Raw genomic sequence first — 22,981 nt, 5'->3', positions numbered from 1 at the left:
GCAAAGATGCTAAGAGCTGAGGCACCTTACTGACACACGCTCGTCCAGTCGGGGATAGTCTTCAGTGGAAGCTACACCTAGAGACAAAGGCCTAGGACTCGTTCTACCTCATAAGGTGGTCTTCAATATTAATTAGGCAGAAGCTATCAAAGTTATGAGTACGATAATTTCTTCAAGAAACTATACTTTCTACAAACATCCTGGCAGAGTACTGTTACTAATTAGACAAGGGCTCCTATCTGGCCCCTACACTACCCTCACACACAACTCTTTTTTTCTTCTGTTCTAGTCTGCCACCAAGCTCTTAAAGGGGTTATACAGTGCTACAAAAACATGGCCACTTTTCCCCCTCTCTTGTCTCCAGTTCAGGTGTGGTTTCCAATTAAGCTCCATTTACTTCAATGGAACTGAGTTCCAAACCCCACTCAATCTGGAGACAAGAAAGGGGAAAAGTGGCCATGTTTTTGTAGCGCTGGATAACCCCTTTAAGTATTTTTGCACTAGCACTTGCAACCAGTATTTTTCTAATTTTGTATTTTGTATTGCACTGAAGATATTTGCCAAGTAAAGCTGAAGTACTGTTTAAGTCGTGACTCTCTGTCACCACACCTTGCACCTACACCAGCACCTCACACCAGTTCTACCAATGTCCGATGCCCGTGTGTCTGGGGGTGGGTACTACCACTATTGGCCACCGTGACAAGTTGCCCCAAAACACCAGAACCCACCAGCTACTGCAACACCAGCATCCAGCGCCCCAGGCCCTACAGTAAGATGTCCTAACTTCACAGTATCTGTACTGGTCACAAACCTCCTCTTAACTGGTTTTCCCACATTTATACCAAATGATACGTGTAGTTATAGCCTGTGAACCCCAGACTTCTAGGGGGTCCACACAAGTGCAATAACAGTGTACCTTTTTATAGGGAGTAACAGGTTGGTGGCTTTCTGCTATCTACAATTGCTATGTGGGTTCTATTGCTATTATTATTGTTTCCTATACCGCTGCTTCAGTTCCCAGGCGCGTTATTATTTGGGCATCTAATGGATTGTATGTATATGATGTCCTAGTAGGACAAGGAGACAGTACACTTCCATTAGACACACAGATGTAAATTCAGGTGGACCTATCTATACTGTCTCTGTCTCAGAGACTGCAAAGCCCTGACGCATTTCAACCCCGCCAGCACTTAGTAATATAGTAAATGAGTAAGCTGCAGGAGAGCGGCACACCACAGCGCCTGACAGTAAAGAGAAGCTGTGTATGGAGGCATCTGTTATGAGCTGTAATAAACCATTCCTGATTTGCATTCTGTATCTTGAGCTCGGTGTCGGAGCTGAACTCCATCAGCCCTGGGCTATGCCGACGGATATCAGAGGTGACATCACAGATCAGAACACAAACAATAAATGCACCTTATTATGGTCCAGTCAGATAACACAGGCAATGCATTATCTGCCTACAAGGACACCGCACAATTCCTAGGAGGTTATTAGGGCTCTGACAGAAGAGGAACATTGATTTACAGAGTGCGGAGGGAGATGCATTGTGTGTATACAATCACAGGACCGGCCATAGAATACGGCAATGACAACACATTAACAAAAGAGAGGAGATGTGATCAGATCAGGGAGATTAGCCAATCAAGTCGTCTGAATTCTTCCCTAGGGATAGGAGGGGATTCATTTGGGGACTTAGATAGAGATTTCCGCAGATAAACATCATCTGTTGAGTAGAACTCTCAGCCCTTGACTTGAGTTCTTACAACTCTCAAAGACTCATTCTTCCTTCTGTCATCTGGAGACATGGAGGGAAGATGCTAAAGATCTGCTGAGGAGGTGCATTATAAAGATCTGCAAAACAAAATCCAGACTTATAAGGGTTAATGTTATAGGTTTAAAAAAAAAAAAAAATTAAAATCTCCTTCCTCCGTGAAAGGAGTCCTTGATGCTCAGATGCGTGGTGCTGTTTGAAGGAGCCTATGCGCTAATGACAATCTTGTTTGGCTATCTAGTAGGATCCCCCCCCCCAAACAGCAGCCCTAATCTTTGCTTTCAAGGGATTAGCACCCAGAGCCCTTTTAAAGTGTACCTGTCAGCAGCTTTTTACTGACTATAATAAAGGCAGTGTACAAAATGGCTCCTTCCCCAGAATCAGGAGATAGAACTCTTATTTCAGTATGGTTTTTCAGCACTGACATATAAGCTTTAGAAGTTTTATGCAAATTGGGAGGTAAAGCGCATGGGGTGTTTATCTGGGCTGCAGAGGCCCAGCAACATGCAGACCCTTCTCTCCTAACACCCCTATGCCTGCATGTAAACACCCACTCTTTTTTTTTAAAGTGCTTCCTGGTTCCCAGGCTCGTTGCCAGTCTTTTACTGAGCACTGGCCCGCCCCAGAGCACTGGGTGAAACCCCCTCCCCTCTGTAACACTGCTCCATTAGAATCAATGGAGCCCTATCACAGAGGGAAGGGGATATCGCCACACTGGGGGCCGGCGGGCCTGCCCGCAGTCCTCCAGGGTGGCCGGTGCTCGGGAAGACTGGCGCCGAGCATGGGAACCGGGATGCAATACAAAAAAAAGGACTGTGCCAGGAGCATCCCCGCGCCAATCCATTATTAGGGTAAAAAAATAAAAATAAAAATAAAAAAAAAGTGGCGATGTACCTGATGGTTCACTTTCACAGTAACAGAGACACTAAGATGGAGCATAGTAAGTAGGGGAAGGCATTCAGCTAATGCTATCTTCAGGAGATATTTTGGGGTCTGTGCCTGCAATCTGTAAACCTGTCCAAAGGTGCACAATGTTCTTTCTACTGTATGTACACACTGCAGACTCCTGAATTTAAACCCCTTTCCACTTTTAGGCTGCGTTCACACTACGTATATTTCAGTCAGTATATGTATATTTCAGTCAGTATATTTCAGTCAGTATTGCAACCAAAACCAGGAGTGGATTAAAAACACAGAAAGGCTATGTTCACACAATGTTGAAATTGAGTGGATGGCCGCCATTTAATGACAAATATTTGCTGTTATTTTAAAACAACGGCTGTTATATTGAAATAATGGCCGTTATTTACTGTTATATGGTGGCCATCCACTCAATTTCAACATTGTGTGAACAGATCCTTTCTGTGTTTTTAATCCACTCCTGGTTTTGGTTGCAATACTGACTGAAATATACTGACTGAAATATACGTAGTGTGAACGCAGCCTTAGTCTGCAGGCTTATAATAACCACCATAATCAGCAGTTTAGTGCATTGAGTAACCCATTCCTTGCTGTGCTTTTGCTTTGCACACATAACTCCTTTCAAGCCAAGTGCATCAATAACACACACACCCATACTATCTAAAGTACAGTTTTGTAAATAATCCCTTAGCACAGTGCCAGCCTATTTAGTCCAGTGCACTTTCTCCAGTATTATGTAATGACATAGCAGAGAGTAGTAGGTGTGGTCCAGTGATTGGCAGACAAGTAAGGGTAAAGAACAATCTCTAAGAGTACTAATGGCAAACCGGTCTGGTTCCACCCCTGTCCCCTGAAATGGTGAGAATAAGAAATAGCTCTGCACCATGAAGGGTCTTATGGACTTAATAACAGTACAGAGAAAATCACCACTCTGAAAGGTTAATGAAAGAAAACCATGCAGGTTTATAAAAACCTTCTGAAACAACAGGTAAGCTTTAAACTCTCCTTAGTATGTTATCATTCCTGTTCTGTCATGTCACTCCTAACATTTATTTATTTTTTTACAAAAAACACACCTTACCCCATGTAAACAGCCCAGTGTGTCCCTTCCCTGCAATCTGCTGTCCACTGCCTGTTGTCAGGGGAATTCTGTCTCTAGTAACAGAGATCAGCATAGAAGACAGGAAGTTGGGGACTGAGCTTAGTATCAGGAGACTGTGTGCTACCTCTATAGGATATGTATTGTCATGAAGTAAATGAAGGAGTTTCTCTGACTTTCAGTGCTTTGTGTAACCCCTTTCTTGTTGTGCTGCTGTTTCCTTTCCGCTCACATAGCAGAAAGGAAAACCTTATGTTTATAATCCTGCGCAAACCATAACATTTTAGTTTTATTATCATTTGCAAAATACATCCACGAGGGGCGCCGTTCCACTGAACTTTGCTTTAAATTGAATAACTACGCAGACACATGGCTCATAAAAGAGACAAACGTTGGAAATTATATAAAACAGCTGAAAAATATTTATTAAATCACAAAATCGACAAATGCGATATAGTGTAAATAGCGGTAATAAAAGTTTACACGGGATTACTATTTACAGCAGTACTATTTCCCCAATCTCCGGTTCTCCAGATACTGCAAAATTACATCTCCCATCATGCCGGCTGTCAGGGGGCAATGGAAAATTTAATTTTTTGACAGCTGGGGAGCTACAGGTTGGAGGGTACAGACTTACAGGTTCACGCTAAAGCTGAATGCTTTAACTTTTGTATACAACATTTTTTGTATATAGATTTTTTTTTAATTATTATTATTATTATTATTATTATTATTAGAGATGAGCGAACCTGGAGCATGCTCGAGTCCATCCGAACCCGAACTTTCGGCATTTGATTAGCGGTGGCTGCTGAAGTTGGATAAAGCCCTAAGGCTATGTGGAAAATGGATATAGTCATTGGCTGTATCCATGTTTTCCAGACAACCTTAGAGCTTTATTCAAGTTCAGCAGCCCCAGCTAATCAAATGCCGAACATTTGGGTTCGGATGGACTCAAACCCGAACCCGGTTCGCTCATCTCTAATTATTTTTTATGCATTCAGCTAAGGATTATGGAAAAAAACAACAACTGAAATTCTATAAGCCTCCTGGTGATCCTGAAAAGACACTTCCCAGAACCTGTTATCTCTATGAAGTGGTGGCATCTATTCTGCAGGCTTATCCAACATCCATATGATTGCTGATGAAATCAGAATGCCCTGCTGAGATCTGAGACATGCTGTGCCTCGCGCCTCAACAGTATACTGACACGTATGCAAAATGGCTGAAAAAAAAAAAAATTCAGAATGATAATGTGTGCACAATGATCGGACAGAGGTGCTGGTCTTCTGTTAGGATTTTGAGTATCGTCTCTTGACAGAGTCCCTGTAAAAGTGGAAGATATTTTGGGCTGCCAGCTGGGCGGCTGCTATACACTGCTGGAGCTGAGGAGAGAAGAGACAGTGGTGAGGAGAGAGCGCCAGCATCTGCATGATACATGGAGAAGACACATTATTAAACCCCCAGGCTCCCCGCACCCACCGCCTCCCCCTCCCGTCCTCCACCCGCTCACTTTATGAACTGCCACAGGGAGCCGCAGCTATTTGTTCAATTTTAATGATTCTCTTAACATCATTTTATTAAATTGTCTCTCACTCCGTCTGCCTGGGGGGACTTGTACTTAAAAAGAGAATAGGCTGGGAATCTAAACGCACCCAAAGCAGAACGCAAGGCTAAATGGGTGCCCTTCCCAACACAGGGTGACAGAGAGAGGGAAAAGATGAACAGAGGCTGATCCTCCCACCACAGGGCAACACAGAGAGGGAAATGATGAACAGAGGCTGATCCTCCCACCACAGTGCGACACAGAGAGGGAAATGATGAACAGAGGCTGATCCTCCCACCACAGGGCGACACAGAGAGGCAAAGGATGAACAGTGGCTGATCCTCCCACCACAGGGCAACACAGAGAGGGAAAGGATGAACAGTGGCTGATCCTCCCACCACAGGGCGACACAGAGAGGCAAAGGATGAACTGGAGCTGATCCTCCCACCACAGGGCGACACAGAGAGGGAAATGATTAACAGGGGCTGACCCTCCCACCACAGGGTGACACAAAGAGGGAAATGATGAACAGGGGCTGACACTTCCCACCACAGGGCGACACAGAGAAGAAAATGATGTACAGTGCCTGATCCTCCCACCACAGGGTGACACAGAGAGGGAAAGGATAAACTTGAGCTGATCCTCCCACCACAGGGTGACAGAGAGAAAGAGAAATGATGAACAGGGGCTCATCCTCCCACCGCAGGGCGACACAGAGAGGAAACTGATGAACAGGGGCTGATCCTCCCACCACAGGGTGACACAGAGAGGGGAAGGATGAACAGGGGCTGATCCTCCCACCACAGGGCGACACAGAGAGGGAAAAGATGAACAGGGGCTGATCCTCCCACCACAGGGTGACAGAGAGAAAGAGAAATGATGAACAGGGGCTGATCCTCCCACCACAGGGCAACACAGAGAGGGAAATGATGAACAGTGGCTGATCCTCCCACCACAGGGCGACACAGAGAGGCAAAGGATGAACTGGAGCTGATCCTCCCACCACAGGGCGACACAGAGAGGGAAATGATTAACAGGGGCTGACCCTCCCACCACAGGGTGACACAAAGAGGGAAATGATGAACAGGGGCTGACACTTCCCACCACAGGGCGACACAGAGAAGAAAATGATGAACAGTGCCTGATCCTCCCACCACAGGGTGACACAGAGAGGGAAAGGATAAACTTGAGCTGATCCTCCCACCACAGGGTGACAGAGAGAAAGAGAAATGATGAACAGAGGCTGATCCTCCTACCACAGGGCGAAACAGAGAAGGAAATGATGAACAGGGGCTGATCCTCCCACCACAGGGCGACACAGAGGGAACTGATGAACAGAGGCTGATCCTCCTACCACAGGGCGAAACAGAGAAGGAAATGATGAACAGGGGCTGATCCTCCCACCACAGGGTGACACAAAGAGGGAAATGATGAACAGGGGCTGACACTTCCCACCACAGGGTGACACAAAGAGGGAAAGGATGAACAGTGGCTGATCCTCCCACCACAGGGTGACACAGAGAAGGAAATGATGAACAGTGCCTGATCCTCCCACCACAGGGTGACACAGAGAGGGAAAGGATAAACTTGAGCTGATCCTCCCACCGCAGGGTGACAGAGAGAAAGAGAAATGATGAACAGTGGCTGATCCTCCTACCACAGGGCGACACAGAGAAGGAAATGATGAACAGGGGCTGATCCTCCCACCACAGGGTGACACAGAGAGGGAAATGATGAACAGTGGCTGATCCTCCAAGCACAGGGCGACACCAAAGGGACAATAAGACCTGAGATACTGTCACCTGCAGCATTGTACATATGGGAGCTATAACACACAGAAGCCTCGTCTGCTGTAGAGGGTGTAAGTATAAGCTAAGCTAGAAGGTCTGTCATAATCACTGTAGTGTAAGAAGGGAAACCAAGGCTTACTACATTTTTCCTACTACTAGACAACCTTAGACGGTAGCAATGAGACATGAACAACAGGGTAACACAAGGAACCTATGAGACATGGATGTACTTAAAGTGTACCTGTCGTTTAACTTTAAAAAATAAAAATAAAAAAATGTGCATTGTAATTGGGTTTATTAGCCGAAAAATGCATTTTTATAATGAAAAAGCAGTTTGAAGCTCTCCCCCTGTCTTCATGGTTCTTTATGGAGAGGGGAAAGGTAAAGGGAGGTGAGGCACCAAAACCGGATAACAAAATGTTAATTTACAGCTTCATCACTGTGCTATCTCCTCTTAAATCAGCACTGACCTCTGTGACCCCTGAATAGAGGCTTTTACATAGCTCCTGCTGTGTAATCCCTTGTTCTCTGCTCTCTGCTGCCAACTAATGTCCATCCTCCCTCCTCCCCCCCTCCCCTCTCCATAGAAGAGACAGGGGCATGTCTGATGCAACAAGACATTTTAATTTTCTGATAATGAGCAGTGAATGGAAAAGAGGAGGGGGGACCTGGGGAAAGGCCTTTTGAATGCAGATAATGGCATATTTGCCTAATAAACCCAATTACAAAGTTTATTAAAATCGCCTGGACTATTGATTTCTGCAAAAATAAAAAAAATAAAAATACGACAGTGACACTTTAAGGCTAACAGAGGATCTATGAGACATGGCTGCTTCTCCTACTACTAGGCAGCAGGCTGATAAGTCGACTGCCGAGACAACCAGGCACTTCGCTTCTTTATTACTGTAAATTTGCTCATCTCTAGTGAGGACACACATATACACAACCCTACTGTAGACTAATAGGAGGCAGCTATGATAGATGTTTGCTCCTCCCACAGTCGGGTAACATGAGAAAGCTATAAGACATAGACCATCTAAAACCAGGAAGGTCTGATGCACGGACGTCCCTCCCATTACAGGTCTCAGCGGTAACCTTGGTCAGCTGCAGAGGAGGGTCTGCCCCCACCACAGGGTGACATTAACAAAGACTACTATGGGACGTGGGATCTGCACAGTGACACAGACAGGGACAGGCGGCGTCATCAGTATTCACTGGAGAGGAGCCATCAGACCGAATGTTAGATCCTCTCCAGCTGGGGGACTTGTACAGGGACGGGTACGACAGGAGAGAACAGGGGAACACATCACAAATAACAGCTCTGCCTTCCCCCACCATAACTGCAATGTCGCCTGAGCTCAAAGCTAGAGAGAGTAGCAGAGCCAGACGTGCGCAGCCAGTGCTGGAGGGTTGTGGGGTGAGGGGGACATGGCAGACGGAGGAGCCAAGATGTGACTAAGCAGGGGGACTGGTACTTACACCATTCAGGTGCTGCCCACCACAGTCTTACTAAAACTATAGCAGGGGGGTTAGCACATAATCACATAGAGACCTCCCTTCATCTCTGTCCGACCCCTAGAACTCTACAGTTTCATGTGTGACATGGCCGCTTTCTTCTAGAAACAGCACCCCTGTTATCCTCAGGCTGGCTGGGGGGGTTGCAGCTTAGTTTCATTGGAGTAAACTGTAATACCACAGGGGACAGGGGTGTCGCTGTTTTGCAAGAAAGTAGCCATGCTTTTTTATAATGCTGTATAACCCTCTTAAAGGGGTAGTTCACAAAAAAATCGTTGAAATCAACTGGTGCCAGAAACTGCCAGAGATTTGTAATTTACTTCTATTAAAAAGCCTCAAATCTTCCAGTACATATCAGCTGCTGTATGTCTTGCAGGAAGTTGTGTATTCTTTCCAGTCTGACACAGTACTCACTGCTGCCACCTCTGTCCATGTCAGGAACTGCCCAGGACAGTAGCAAATGGCCATAGAAAACCTCTTCTGCTGTGCACACTGGAAAGAATACAACATCCCCTGCAGGACATACAGCAGCTGATAAGTAGCGGAAGACTTGACATTTTTTTTTTTAGAAGTAAATCACAAATCTCTAGCACTTTTTGATTTAAAAGAATTTTCTTTTTTACTGAACTACCCCTTTAAGTGGCACAGAAGCTAAAAAGTCCCAAAATGTTCTTATTGATGGCCATATGCCACCCACAGGACTGCGCAGCGTGGGGCATGCTTGGTCTTGTAGTGCTTGGATTGTGCTGATATCAGAGTCTCTGGTTTTGAGATGCAGCTTTTCTCATGTCTCAATCACAAGCTGATCATTTAGTTAATGGAGGGTGATGGCGCTGTTATTGGCCTGTATACACAGTTAAGCGATCGGGGGGCAGCCTGCCATTTTCCTGTCTCATTGTTCAGACACCTGGTCATTGAGCTCACATTAGGGAGAAGTGTCGCATTTGGTCAATTAGATGAAGAGAAGGGCTGGCAGGTGCGGTGATGCCGGGATACAGATCCGTGTGCTGCCTGAAAATGACGAATGCCGAGACCTGGGCCAGGAAATTACCCAGAGGGGATTGTGATGATCTGACGGCCACCTGGAGGGGCTACTGCCTGGCAGACGAGGGAATGGCTTATAATGAATCCAGAGCATGCTGGGAAATAGATAGCAAAGGGCTGAGAGGATTGAATGTCAGCCACAGTGCTCGGATACACAGACCTAGAGGGGGCTTATAAAACATTAGTCCTAGAGGTATGATGTATATATCTATATACAGACATCTGACTACATCAGTCTAAGAGGTCCACATGTTTATGCGGACATCAGTCCTAGAGGTCTGTTACAAAACATTAGTCCTAGAGGTATGAGATTATATCTATCTATCTATCTATATATATTTATTTGTGTGTGTCATCAAGGCCTCATCACGTCAGGTGTCGTGTACAGAGGTAGTGTTCACTATGAGGACTACAGACTGTACATGAAACGTAAGTCACCATTATATTCTGTCAACCTCTATAGGAAACTGGAGGCATACCAAGGTACATTAAAGGGTTTGTCCACTTTATAATAAAATTGTTCACTGTACAGTATTAGTGTACTCACTGTATATACTGACTGCAGATCCCTGTCTACCTCATAGAGATAATCAGACTCCCTCCTCTAGGCTGTGCTGCCCTCCTCTGTGGTGAGTCTGTACATAAGATGGCTGACATGAAAGAGCATGTGACCATGCCCCGCCCACCAGTGTTCTCTATTGGCAAATACAAGCTTAGTGGTGGACACTGGAGGGGGGGCACGGTTACATGCCCCTTCTTATGAGCCATCTTATGGACAGACAGAATCACCACAGAGCAGGATAGCCCAGTCTGGAGGAGGGGAGCCTAATTTTAGCTCTATGACATACACAGGTAGATGCTTTCAGTATATACAGTGATAATACTATACACTGAACATTACTATAAAGTGGCCAACCCCTTTAAAGGGGTTATCCAGTGTGGGGGCACTTTTTGGGGGGGACCGGGGAGGAGGTGGCTGAAATAAAAGACGTCCACTCACCTCCCCGGTTCCAGCGGCGGGTCATTCATCGCGGCGCTCCGGTCCCCGGCTGCTTCCTGGTGACTGACGCCGCCCGAGACGCTACGTCTCAGGGCCGCTCAGCCACTCAGTGAAGGAGGCGGGATCGGAGCCTCCTTCACTGAGTGGCTGAGCGGCCCTGAGACGTAGCGTCTTGGGCGGCGTCAGACACCAGGAAGTGGCCGGGAAACGGGGACCGGAGCGCCGCGATGGGTGACCCGCCGCTGGAACCGGGGAGGTGAGTGGACGTCTTATTTCAGCCACCTTCCCCCACGGTCCCCCCCAGAAAGTGCCCCCATGCTGGAGCACCCCTTTAAGGCCAATATATTGTTACGGTTTTGTATAACCAGGATGTTATACAGAGATGGGGCAGCTGGGGAAAAGTTCTACTAAGACAGTGGGGGCATCTACGTATATATACGCACTATACAGGAGTAACTCTTGCAATGTTTATAGGAAATTCTTGCACGTTTCATAGAATTAGTCTGCAAGTCCTAGAGGTGTATCTGCTCCAATATTTCAGTTTTGAACTTATAAGAAGGCTGGTCCTAGGGCTGTCTGAATATGTATAGACTCTGATCTTCCAGCCCCTTCTGAATCTCTGTTCTCACACATCAACTGAAGAGAAGTGTAAGTGTCTGCTCTAAAATTGAAGTTCTAGAGGTATCAGAACCTCCTCTGGCACATCAGTCCTAGTGGTATGTCACTAATCATATTACATCAGTCCTAGAGGTCTTCCTGTAACACATCAGTCCTAGTGGTATGTCACTAATCATATTACATCAGTCCTAGAGGTCTTCCTGTAACACATCAGTCCTAGTGGTATGTCACTAATCATATTACATCAGTCCTAGAGGTCTTCCTGTAACACCTCAGCCCTAGTGGTATATCTCTGCTCTAATACATCACTCATACAGGTGTAACTCTCTGGATAGATAGATTGATAGATAGATAGATAGATAGATAGATAGATAGATAGATAGATAGATAGATAGATAGATAGATAGATAGACAAATCCCACAGCACTGGAAGAAAAAAAATTAAGGATGGGATTTTGTGGACCTAGATAGATATGTCTGTCAGTCTTTGAGGTGTCTATAGGTATTTCTGCATTTGGCAGGGTGTCTACATTTCTTCTTTTCCTCACTGATCTTAGAGGTTTCAGCATCTCCACTACTGAAGTCATAAAATTTACTGCATCCCTACTCCAAATCTCCAGTCCTAGAGGTGTCATCATTTCATTGGTTTTCACATCCAAAAATCGATGGACCTTGCAGTGCCCAAATTGCAGCCCCCATCCATTGGTCAGTGACAGACATATTCTCAGTGCGAGGTTTACTTCGAGCCTCCGAAGCCCAAGGAGCGTGGCAGACTGCAATGTGTGCAGACACTGAGCCTGCCAGACGTCATCAGTCACTGGGCCTGGAGGCTGCTCAAGACTGTCCAAAAATATTGGTATTAGCATAATGCAGCATCCCGGCCCTCGGTGCAATATGATCCTCTCCAACGTACAGTAATGCAGACATCAGCAGAAGGCTACAGGTTCAGCCCTATGTAGAGTCCAGAGCTGCAATATCCTAACACACAAACATTGTATTATAACATGCTAATAGAGAGTGTATATAGGAAAGCCCATATCATGTACCTATAATACACTGCAGATAGTCCGCTGCCAGAATTGGTTAAGGATGTATATGAATCAAGGCTGCTTGTACCAGATTATACGTTTTATGATTCCTCATTGACAACCCTGCAATACTTTATGCTATAATACTATGAGACTCTCCTAGTTAAAGGGAACCAATCATGCTAAAAACGGCCATAAAGCTAAGGAAATGTGCTGGTACATCACCCAGCACGCTTCCCAAACATACCCTCGTAGCCTAGTTCCCATGTACATATAAACCGCAAACTTAGTTTCTATATATAAACTTAGTTTATAATCTCCCACGCTGTATTTAAATTACCAGCTATGTAGTAATCTGGGAGTGTGGCTGGGTCAGGTAGTCACGGTCCTGGGCGGGTTCCGGCACTGTAATCACGCCCTTCTGGGAGTGTTGGAAAGCGCTGCATGCTGATGTCACCCGGGGGCCGGCATTGCACATTGGCCAGGCCAACGTCTTTACTATGCCGCACAGGCGCAATACAGCAGCGTCTTCTCCCTCTGTACTGGCCAACGTGCAATGCCGGCCCCCGGGTGACATCAGCATGCAGCGCTTTCCAACACTCCCAGAAGGGCGTGATCACAGCGCCGGAACCCGCCCAGGACCGTGACTACCTGACCCAGCCACACGCCCAGCTGGTAATTTAAATTATTAAATTATTAAACTAAGTTTGCGGTTTATATGTACATGAGAACCAGACTACAAGGGTATGTTTGGGAAGCGTGCTGGGTGATGTACCAGCACGTTTCCTTAGCTTTATGGCTGTTTTTAGCGTGATTGGTTCCCTTTAAAAGCCAGGTGCTGGTGGCCACCCAGTTGACAGTCCAGACTCTCATACTAGGCATCAAAACATGGTGTAGATTGGTGGGGAAAAGGGTGGATAAGATGGAAGAGCATGAGCCCCAGAGGGATCCGGACATCGCTTGAAGGAGCCACAGGGCCTCCTCAACCCACTGGCCTCTTGAAAGTTAGAGCCCTATTACACTCGCTGTGTAATAGAGACAGTGATCAGCTAATGAAGCGATCATTGGCTGATCATTGGTTTAGGTTTGGACCTAAAATAGCCGGGTGGCAACCACGCTTTGCTTCGTGTAATAACGATGTGCGGCCGACGATTGCCCAAACACCTGTCACCTTAACTCTCCCGGTCTTGTAACCTGCAGCTTCGCGATCCTGGCAGCAGCAGCGTCTGAGTGGCTTGTCAGCTGCTGCTGCCGCCAGGACTAAGAGGCTGCGGAGCACAGGTGGGAAGACCAGGAGCAGGGAGAGGTAAGGTGTCAGGTGTTTGGGCAAGGGCTGCATGGACATCACTTAAGATGTCCATGCAGCCCTTGCTGCCCGATTATCAGGCCGTTTAATAGGTCCAGTAAACGAGGGCCAATCTAGCAGATCGGCACTCATTTACTAAAATGATCGGGCCGTAGTCAGCCCGAGTAATAGGACCCTTACCTGTATCTAAAAGCTGTCAACAGCAGAGGTCGACAATTCTCTCTCCTAAACCCTGTAACATGCATGCTCCACTGGACCGAGCATGCATAAGAAGGAAGTGAGGAGCTTTAAAAATTGGGAACTGTCCTATAGAAGCGCAGAGTAACTATACAGTTCATGCAGCCATTCACTTCGGCAGAACAAGATTTGCTGCCGACAAATGAGGATACGACACAGACTGACACTTACCTCTGCGGGGGAGTATGCACCTCGCGTGGAAACGGTTAATATTTTCTTCTCTGTACTTTCAATAGCAAACGTGAAAACAGCGCGGCTCTCCTGACAACAGAACGAAACATGGACTCAGTCATCTCAATCCCATGACAGCTTTCTATCGATAACTTGGTCGGGATGGGAGTGTTTACAGCAAATATTATCTAATAAATCTGTTAAAAGCAGGATATTAATTCAAAATGGCTGCACAGGAGATCCAGATACTAGGTATTAGGAAAGACCAGATTGTATCCCACTGACCCATGTGTACATCTTGTAAGATGATCCTGTATCCTATCATACAACTTTGCAATAGTGGCACAAGGGGCACAAACCAGCCCCCCCCCCTTATTAGTTGACATACCTTTTGCTCCTTAGTAGTGGGATCAATGGTTATCAGTCCATCGTCGTTCAGAGTACAGGTGACACCACAGAACATAGAGCGCATGGGGAGTCCGGCGTCCATCATACCCATACAGGCCGCATTCAGGAAGCAGGCGAGCAACTGAGAGAAGAACAGCTAAGGCTTCAAACCATACAATTGGTCTGGTATATAAAATATATTAGTTTTTACTTATATCTGACCAAATATTCTAGTAGTGAAGATTAGGACATTCTCTGCATTATATATGTGTCTGTACATAACTAGGCTGCTTGTCCACAGGTTGTGTATGGTATTGCAGCTTGGCTTCACTGCAATACTAGACACTACCTACTGACAGACGTGGCCCTGGTTCTACAAGAAAGCTGCCATTTTTATGTATAATTTTAGAAACTTCAGGGGAGATTTATCATACATGGTGTAACGTGAAACTGGCTTAGTTGCCCCTAGCAACCAATCAGATTCCACGTTACTTTCCTCACAGACGCTATGGAAAATGAAAGGTGAAATCTGATTGGTTGCTAGGGGCCACTGAGCCAGTTTCACTTTACACCATGTTTGATAAATCTCACCCTTAGTTTGTAATGAATACCTATGCAGCCTCCATCAGAATAGACCATAAATATCAGATAGGTGAAAAGAGAAGCTCTCAGTCATGCTCTAACAGTGTCGGCAGCTTGCAACAAGAATTGCCATTGTCATTTAAAATGTTTTTGCAGAAATCTAGTAGGAGCAATTTTGAGGAGCAACTTTGTAATAGGTTTCATTAGGCAAAAAAGCCTCTTTTTGTCCTCAAAAAGCTGTTTTACAGCCTCCCCCCTCACTTCTTATCTGTGCATTATCAGGCAAAGTCGTCTTCATTACAGAGAATCAAGTGAAGACGGGTTTGCTGAGTGAGATAAAATAGCAGGATGTTGTGCTGTGCAGGGCTGCCTTTTCTCCTCTCTGTGCTCACTCATCCCCCTCGGCCACTCCCCCCCTCCATTGACCATAATAAACACAGAAAACCTGCTTCTTCTGAAAAGAGGGAGGAGGCTGCAAAACAGCTTTTTGAGTATAAAAGGAAACTCTTTTGCTTAATAAAACCTATTACAGAGTTACTTAAAAACATTTTTACTATTGATATTTACTGATTTCTGAAAAGTGACATTTAAATAACAATTACACTAAGTTTCTGGGACAGGAAGTAACTGCCTGATAGCCCACATGGTCATCCATCACCCAGACGGCCTTACTTCTTACATCTGCAGAACCCTCCAGCCTCATCCTTTTCACCAGGCTTTTGTAATTCAGGTCTGTAGCATGAGAACAACACTTTCTTATACCATAAAAACAGGGAATGGTGAGACGTGACGTTTAATGATCGTAGCAAGATAGGAAGTAGCTAACTTCTTCCCTCTACGTGGGTATATAGAGAAATCTCTGTGTCTTGTAGCCAGGAGCATAACAGCAAGAAAAGAAAGTTTTGTTGTAAACCCGAGGTGCACATTCTGAACAGTTTTCTGCGGAAATCTCTGGAAATTTACTTTAAAGAACTTCAGCCATGATGCATCTCTAACAAACAGACATGAAGAAGATGAGAGCGGTGATAAGAATCAGCCGGATCCTATTTTAAGCCCTTCTCCCAGCAGCGCAGACATCCTCTGTTCATAACTACATGACATCTTAATTCCGACGCTACCTGTACAGCTTTAATTACCACGGTAATTTCTGAGGAATTAAAGGGGAGACGCGGCTGGATTCACTGCCAGAACGTATTGCTAGAAAGCTGCATCACTTCTCCAGTCGTCACCAGAGACAACGTGTACTCAGGATACAGACGGAAAGCTGAACTGAAGATGCAGGGAAGAGTCTGCTATCTGATTTATTACTATTAAAGATGAGCGAACCTTGAGCATACTCGAGTCGATCCGAACCCGAACGTTCGGCATTTGATTAGCGGGGACTGCTGAAGTTGGATAAAGCCCTAAGGCTATGTGGAAAACATAGATATAGTCATTGGCTGCATCCATGTTTTCCAGACAACCTTAGACTTATCCAAGTTCAGCAGCCCCAGCTAATCAAATGCTGAACGTTCGGGTTCGGATCGACTCGAACCTGATTCGCTCATCTCTAATTACTATCAATGTTTGTTATCATCTGGTGACCTCTAGCCGACCACCGCCGAGTTTGTAAAACGTAAAGAACTGACGAATTTTTTTGTCTGACAGTTCTCTCTCCCATCCTTCCCATACATATGAATGTTCAGCCCAGTTGTTCTCTATGGGAAGGAGCAGCCAGACTGCTCTCTCCTATAGAACATAGTGGTTGGGCAGTGAAATTCCATTTAACCTGACTCCTATCTCCAGACTTTGAAGGTCCCAAACGCTATACACTGATGGCTGAACCCAGTATTTTTGGTGGGTTTGGCCAACTTTAGTATAAAGTGTACGGGGGGCCTTTAAAGGTTTCATCAAATAAAGGATATTCATTGCATTATCAGATACATTTTGCAGTGTAAGGGCCCTATTCCACCGGACTATTATCGTTTGCATAATCGTTAACGATTAACGATCTCAAACGACCGCTGTTGCGAAAAACCTGAAAACGTTCACTCATTTCCATGGAACGATAATCGTTACTTATGATCGTAATTGCGATTGTTTTTTCTTCGCTATTTATTCGCTATTGCGTTCATATCTATTGCGAACACCCGAACGATGTCTTATTCAATGCGAACGATTTGCGAACGTTCAACGATAAAAATAGGTCCAGATCTTATAAAGCGAACAACGATTTCTCGTTCGGTCGTTAATCGTTAACTGCATTTCAAGCGAACGATTATTGTTTAGATTCGAACGATTTAACGATAATCTGAACGATAATCGTCCAGTGGAATAGGGCCCTAAGGCTATGTTCACACAACGTAAGTTAAGTATTAATCACTGCCGTTGTTGCCGATTTGCAACATGGCCGTGATTAATATTTAACTTACATTGTGCTGCAGCTAGAGGGAATACACATAGTATACACTCCGGCCGGGATAGCTAGCGGCCCTGCAAAAAACTGACTGACATGCGGAGAACCTGTCTCTGTAGCACGCTCCATTGTGTGCAGAGGGGAATTTGGATGCGGGCGCACACTGGTGAGCCCCCACATCCGAAATCAGCAGAAGTGAAGATAATCCGGCCAGTACTGCGGTACCGTCCAGGATGATCTTCTCTTACACCGACCGTTCTGTGACCCGGCCGGGTCACAGAACGGTTGGTGTCTTACGCCATGTGAACATAGCCTAATTCCTTATGGTTCTCAAGATCTCTCTGCAGTCATTGTAAGGGAAACTTTACCATGGTGTAGATAGAAATCAGTAGCACAGGAAGAGATCACAGTTAGGGATGACACATCATAAGGCAATGAGGGTTTGGAGAAAGCAGATCATCCTGGTCAGTCTCTTACAGGGACATTTTAAAGACTATGGGGGAGATTTATCAAACATGGTGTAAAGTGAAACTGGCTCAGTTGCCCCTAGCAACCAATCAGATTCCACCTTTCATTTTCCAAAGAGTCTGTGAGGAATGAAAGGTGTAATCTGATTGGTTGCTAGGGGCAACTGAGCCAGTTTCACTTTATTCCATATTTCATAAATCTCCCCCCTATAGACTGTTATCACATTTTCTTTGTGCTTCTCCTTTAATTCCTTTCATACTTGTTATTATCTATTCAGTCTGCTTCTTCAGTTCTGAGCTGCTGATTTCTGTTGAAGACAAAAAACTGTGTGTGAGCTTTTCTCTCTCTCTCTCCCTTCCGAGATGGCTGATGTAAACAAGTCCCCCGCTGGCTTTATCTGCAACTTTGTAGCTTCTTTGTCATCCTGGGGGGGTTAATTTGAGGTGAAGTTGCTGATTAACCATCCCAGCATTACAAAGAAGCTACGATGTTGCAGATAAAGCCTGCCAGTGACTTGTTTACATCAGCTGTCTCAAAAGGTGGGGGGGGGGGAGAGAAAAGCTCACACACAGATATTTGTGTCTTCAACAGAAAGCAGCAGCTCAGAACTGGAGGAAGGAGACGTGATAGCTAATAACAAGTATGGAAGGAGTTGTTAGTCTCACCATGGGCATTAACATATCAATTGGTTAAAATTGGAAGCAGGATACAGCATCAATTCCACTGTATAATGAGCCGTCCCTTACGTACAATGGAATCTAGCTCTCCACATGAGATGCATTACGCTGCATGCTGTAATATATTACCCATCATAGATAGATAGATCATCATCTGTGGCACAGGGGTGTAATAGGTGGGGGTCAACCTTCTACTAGCCAGAGCGGAAAACTAGGAGATGGCTAACCAGAAAGGTGTACAGGAATAATATATTAGATGTTTATTCCGGTAGGACAGGCATGGTACAGATAGTTAGTAGCCTACAGCATAAGTCTGGTCTATGGGTTGTCTATGGAGCTCAGATTATACAAGAACTGCAAAGAATCTGCATAAACTTGTTTATTGCTGCGGCTTCTCTGATCTATCTGCAGATCATTCCTGCTGCAAGCAACTAATGGAAGTCTGTGGTTCCCTAATATATTCCTCTGTAAACCTCACTGGTAAGCAATTTGACAAATTTCCATGAGCAGGGATTATGAAGCTAATCTAAGCGTGCGACGATTGGGCGTCTCGGAGACATGTGACATTTCAGTCTATACGGCTCTTTAAAGAAGTCCGGATCTGTCCTAGAATGTAATCTCTCTGTTTCGTCGCTATCAGCCAGAGCCGACTGTGGCATAAAATCAAATAGCTCCGCACAATGCCTGGCATTCTATCAATGGAAGATAAAGGCAAGATAAGACAAGAAAGTAACGGGCAACGGGAAGAAAAGCTTGTACTGATAGCTGAGAACATTAAAGGGAATAAAACACTGACAGGATAACACTGAGGGGCAGGCTGAAAAGTCATTGAAAGAACTGCAGGGAGGCTCATTAGGAAGATTGTGTGTAGAGAACATGCCCTCCAGTGGTGAGCCATGGGTATTACAAGTACAGTAGAGAGTAGTAAGGATACAGAGCCTCCATCATTGATGACCTGAAGGACAATGGTAATTGAGGTCCGAGGGTGCAAAGTGCCCAGGATTACAGACTCACAGGTCTCCCGGATCAGCTGCTCCTGGTTCTTTTCTTGTATGGCTGATTGGGAGAAAGTATAAAGAACAAGGAGATAAGATTATTAAGATGCATGCGCTGGTAGCTCAATACCAGTAAACAAATATTAATCGTGTCCAATCAAGAAGAAAAATCTCCTGACACTACCTACACAGGCTCGGGTGGGGAACAAGACACAGTCCGCTATAGGAATGACTCCAAAACACTGCCGGTGGTGCTCAACAATAGCTTGCATATTCCATAAACAGTCTCAGTAAAGAATTTGTGGCACTCACCGTCTTCGTGAAATAAAATAGCCTTTATTGCATGGCGGCTCGGTCAGGACGCTGACACAGTCACAGCCGTTTCACGCGCATGCGCAGCACGCTTCCTCAAGGCCCTACACGTCACTCGTAAGTCCAACCTTTATCATCACATCACAGGTGTATTAATTAACAACATATATAGAACAAAAATATATACATAGGACAAACAAGTTTAAAAACTCTGCACTAAAAATAAATATATATATATATAAACCAGTGAATCACAGATGTACTCCATGAAGATCTAATCGGTCATTCAACCCCAAAGGCCCCAATGCATCAGTTCTTAAAATTATTTGTGTTTCTCTTTTCAATAACATATTATGTCTATTTCCTCCATGTTGCAAATGTCTCTTATGTGTCAGACCAATCAAGCGTAAATTTTGCGTATCGCCTCCATGAACTTCCCTGCTTTTGTAGTGTATGCAATGATGTGTAGTTGTGGCTATTATTATGTGGGTAAAACCATACGCCCCATGCTTAAAAGGTTTTCCGAACATTTGAGGTCTGTTCAGACCGGGAAAGGATGCCCGCGCTTCATTGCGCATATGTGGGAAGTTCATGGAGGCGATACGCAAAATTTACGCTTGATTGGTCTGACACATAAGAGACATTTGCAACATGGAGGAAATAGACATAATATGTTATTGAAAAGAGAAACACAAATAATTTTAAGAACTGATGCATTGGGGCCTTTGGGGTTGAATGACCGATTAGATCTTCATGGAATACATCTGTAGTTCACTGTTATATATATATATATATATATTTTTTTTTTTAGTGCAGTGTTTTTAAACTTGTTTGTCCTATGTATATATTTTTGTACTATATATGTTGTTAATTAATACACCTGTGATGTGATGATAAAGGTTGGACTTACGAGTGACGTGTAGGGCCTTGAGGAAGCGCGCTGCGCATGCGCGTGAAACGGCTGTAGCTCAGTCACTGTGTCAGCGTCCTGACCGAGCCGCCATGCAATAAAGGCTATTTTATTTCACGAAGACGGTGAGTGCCACAAATTCTTTACTGAGACTGTTTAAACAAATATTAATGCTAGTAGCATGTCAGTCTTCTTAAAGGAGAAGTCGAAACTTTTTATTAAAGTATTGTATTGCGTAGGGCTGGGCGATAATGGCCTAAATCAATATTGCGGTTTATCGTACATGTCGTCACGGTAACGATAAATTGAACGATAATTATGACACGCCCCTTTTAAAAGCCACACACCTTTTGAAAACCCCATTTTCTGATGGTAATACAAACGTGAATTTATTCCATATAACGATGTGCAGCAAACTTCACAAGTAATACATGTTTTGGCATCTCCTACGCCATTTTCAAGTGCCACTTGAAAATGGCATAGGAGACGCCAAAACGTCATATATTACTTGTGAAGTTTGCTGCACATTGTGATTTGGAATAAATTCACGTTTTCACGTCTGCTGGCAGCCACAGTTCGTTTAGTGTGCTGCCAGTATTGTTTGCTCTATCTATACAGTATATATATATATATATATATATATATATATATATATATATATATATATATATATATATATATATATATTCATATACAGACAGACAGGAGATAGATAGATAGATAGGAGACAGGTAGATAATAGAAAGATAGGAGTTCTATCTATCTATCTCCTGTCTGTCTGTGTGTGTGCGATGGATGGATAGATAGATAGATAGATAGATAGATAGATAGATAGATAGATAGATAGGACTCCTATCTATCTATCTCCTATCTATCTATCTATCCATCTATCTATCTATCCATCTATCTATCTATCCATCTATCTATCCATCTATCTATCCATCTATCTATCCATCCAGCGCGCGCACACACACAGACAGACAGGAGATAGATAGGAGATAGATAGATAGATAGGACTCCTATCTATTATCTACCTGTCTCCTATCTATCTCCTGTCTGTCTGTGTGTGTGTGCGCGCGCTGGATGGATGGATAGATAGATAGATAGATAGGAGATAGATAGATAGGAGTCCTATCTATCTCCTATCTATCTATCCAGCGCGCGCACACACACACAGACAGACAGGAGATAGATAGGAGACAGGTAGATAATAGATAGGAGTCCTATCTATCTATCTCCTATCTATCTCCTGTCTGTCTGTGTGTGTGTGCGCGCTGGATGGATGGATAGATAGATAGATAGGAGATAGATAGATAGACAGATAGGAGATAGATAGATAGACAGATAGGAGATAGATAGAGAGATAGATAGATAGATAGATAGGAGATAGATAGATAGATAGATAGATAGATAGATAGATAGATAGATACATAGATAAATAGACAGGACTCCTATCTATCTATCTATCTATCTATCTATCTATCTATCTATCTATCTATCATCTATCTATCTCTCTTCTATCTAATATCTGCCCCCAGTCACTCTGTCACATGCTGCCCTGCCCCCCCCCCTCTCCCGCACATACAGTTGGGGTCAGGTATAGGTCAGCACCTCCATGCTCCCCCGGCCTCTCTCTCTCCTGTACAGGAATCCTCTGCCCCCGTCACTCAGTGCTGTAGCACATATATCTGCCGGCAGCGTCACCGGCAGAGCGTCACACACGGCTGCTTCCAACACTGCAAAAAGATAACGAGGTGCCGAGGATTCCTGTGCGGGAGAGAGTGCGGTGCCCGGTGGGGGGGAGGATGTGCCGACCCATACCTGACCCCAGCAGCCACTTTATGTACGGGAGAGGGGAGGCAGGGAACACCTTGCAGCTTCCAGAGGCGCCCCGAAGCAGCAGCGCTGAGCACACAGCACGCCTGTGCGCAGCCTGTCAGATCTCCAGTCCTCCTCCACAGGAAGATTAACAGAGGGGAGCAGAGCATACGGCGGCAGGGTGAGGAGGAGGAGATGGGGGGGGGGGGAATACCGCAGATACCGTCCTGGCAGAGTTGAGGTCGGTTAACCGACGCCAGTGACGGTATCGGTATTTTGACGGTATACCGCCCAGCCCTAGTATTGCGCTTCAAAAGTTATACAAATCACCAATATACAATTATTACAGGAAATGCTTATAAAGAGCTTTTTCCCTGCACTTACTACTGCA

General features: G+C 44.9%; 1 protein-coding gene across 1 annotated transcript in view; it reads right to left on the bottom strand.

Annotated features, from left to right (window-relative positions):
• Positions 1-4,207: 4,207 nt before the first annotated feature.
• Positions 4,208-22,981, bottom strand: part of EXOSC5 (exosome component 5) — a 25,643-nt gene continuing 6,869 nt past the window's right edge. Inside the window, exons 3-6 of the mRNA XM_069943369.1 lie at positions 19,490-19,611; positions 14,435-14,575; positions 14,047-14,136; positions 4,208-5,176 (exon numbers count right to left, since the gene is read on the bottom strand). Coding sequence (XP_069799470.1) covers positions 5,084-5,176; positions 14,047-14,136; positions 14,435-14,575; positions 19,490-19,611 — 446 coding nt within the window. The 3' untranslated portion in view covers positions 4,208-5,083. The remainder of the gene's footprint in view (positions 5,177-14,046; positions 14,137-14,434; positions 14,576-19,489; positions 19,612-22,981) is intronic.

This window comes from Dendropsophus ebraccatus, chromosome 10 (genome assembly GCF_027789765.1).
Source record: "Dendropsophus ebraccatus isolate aDenEbr1 chromosome 10, aDenEbr1.pat, whole genome shotgun sequence".
Lineage (NCBI taxonomy): Eukaryota > Metazoa > Chordata > Amphibia > Anura > Hylidae > Dendropsophus > Dendropsophus ebraccatus.
The sequence above is the reverse complement of the archived record's forward strand: the minus strand, read 5'-3'. Positions and strand labels throughout refer to the sequence as shown.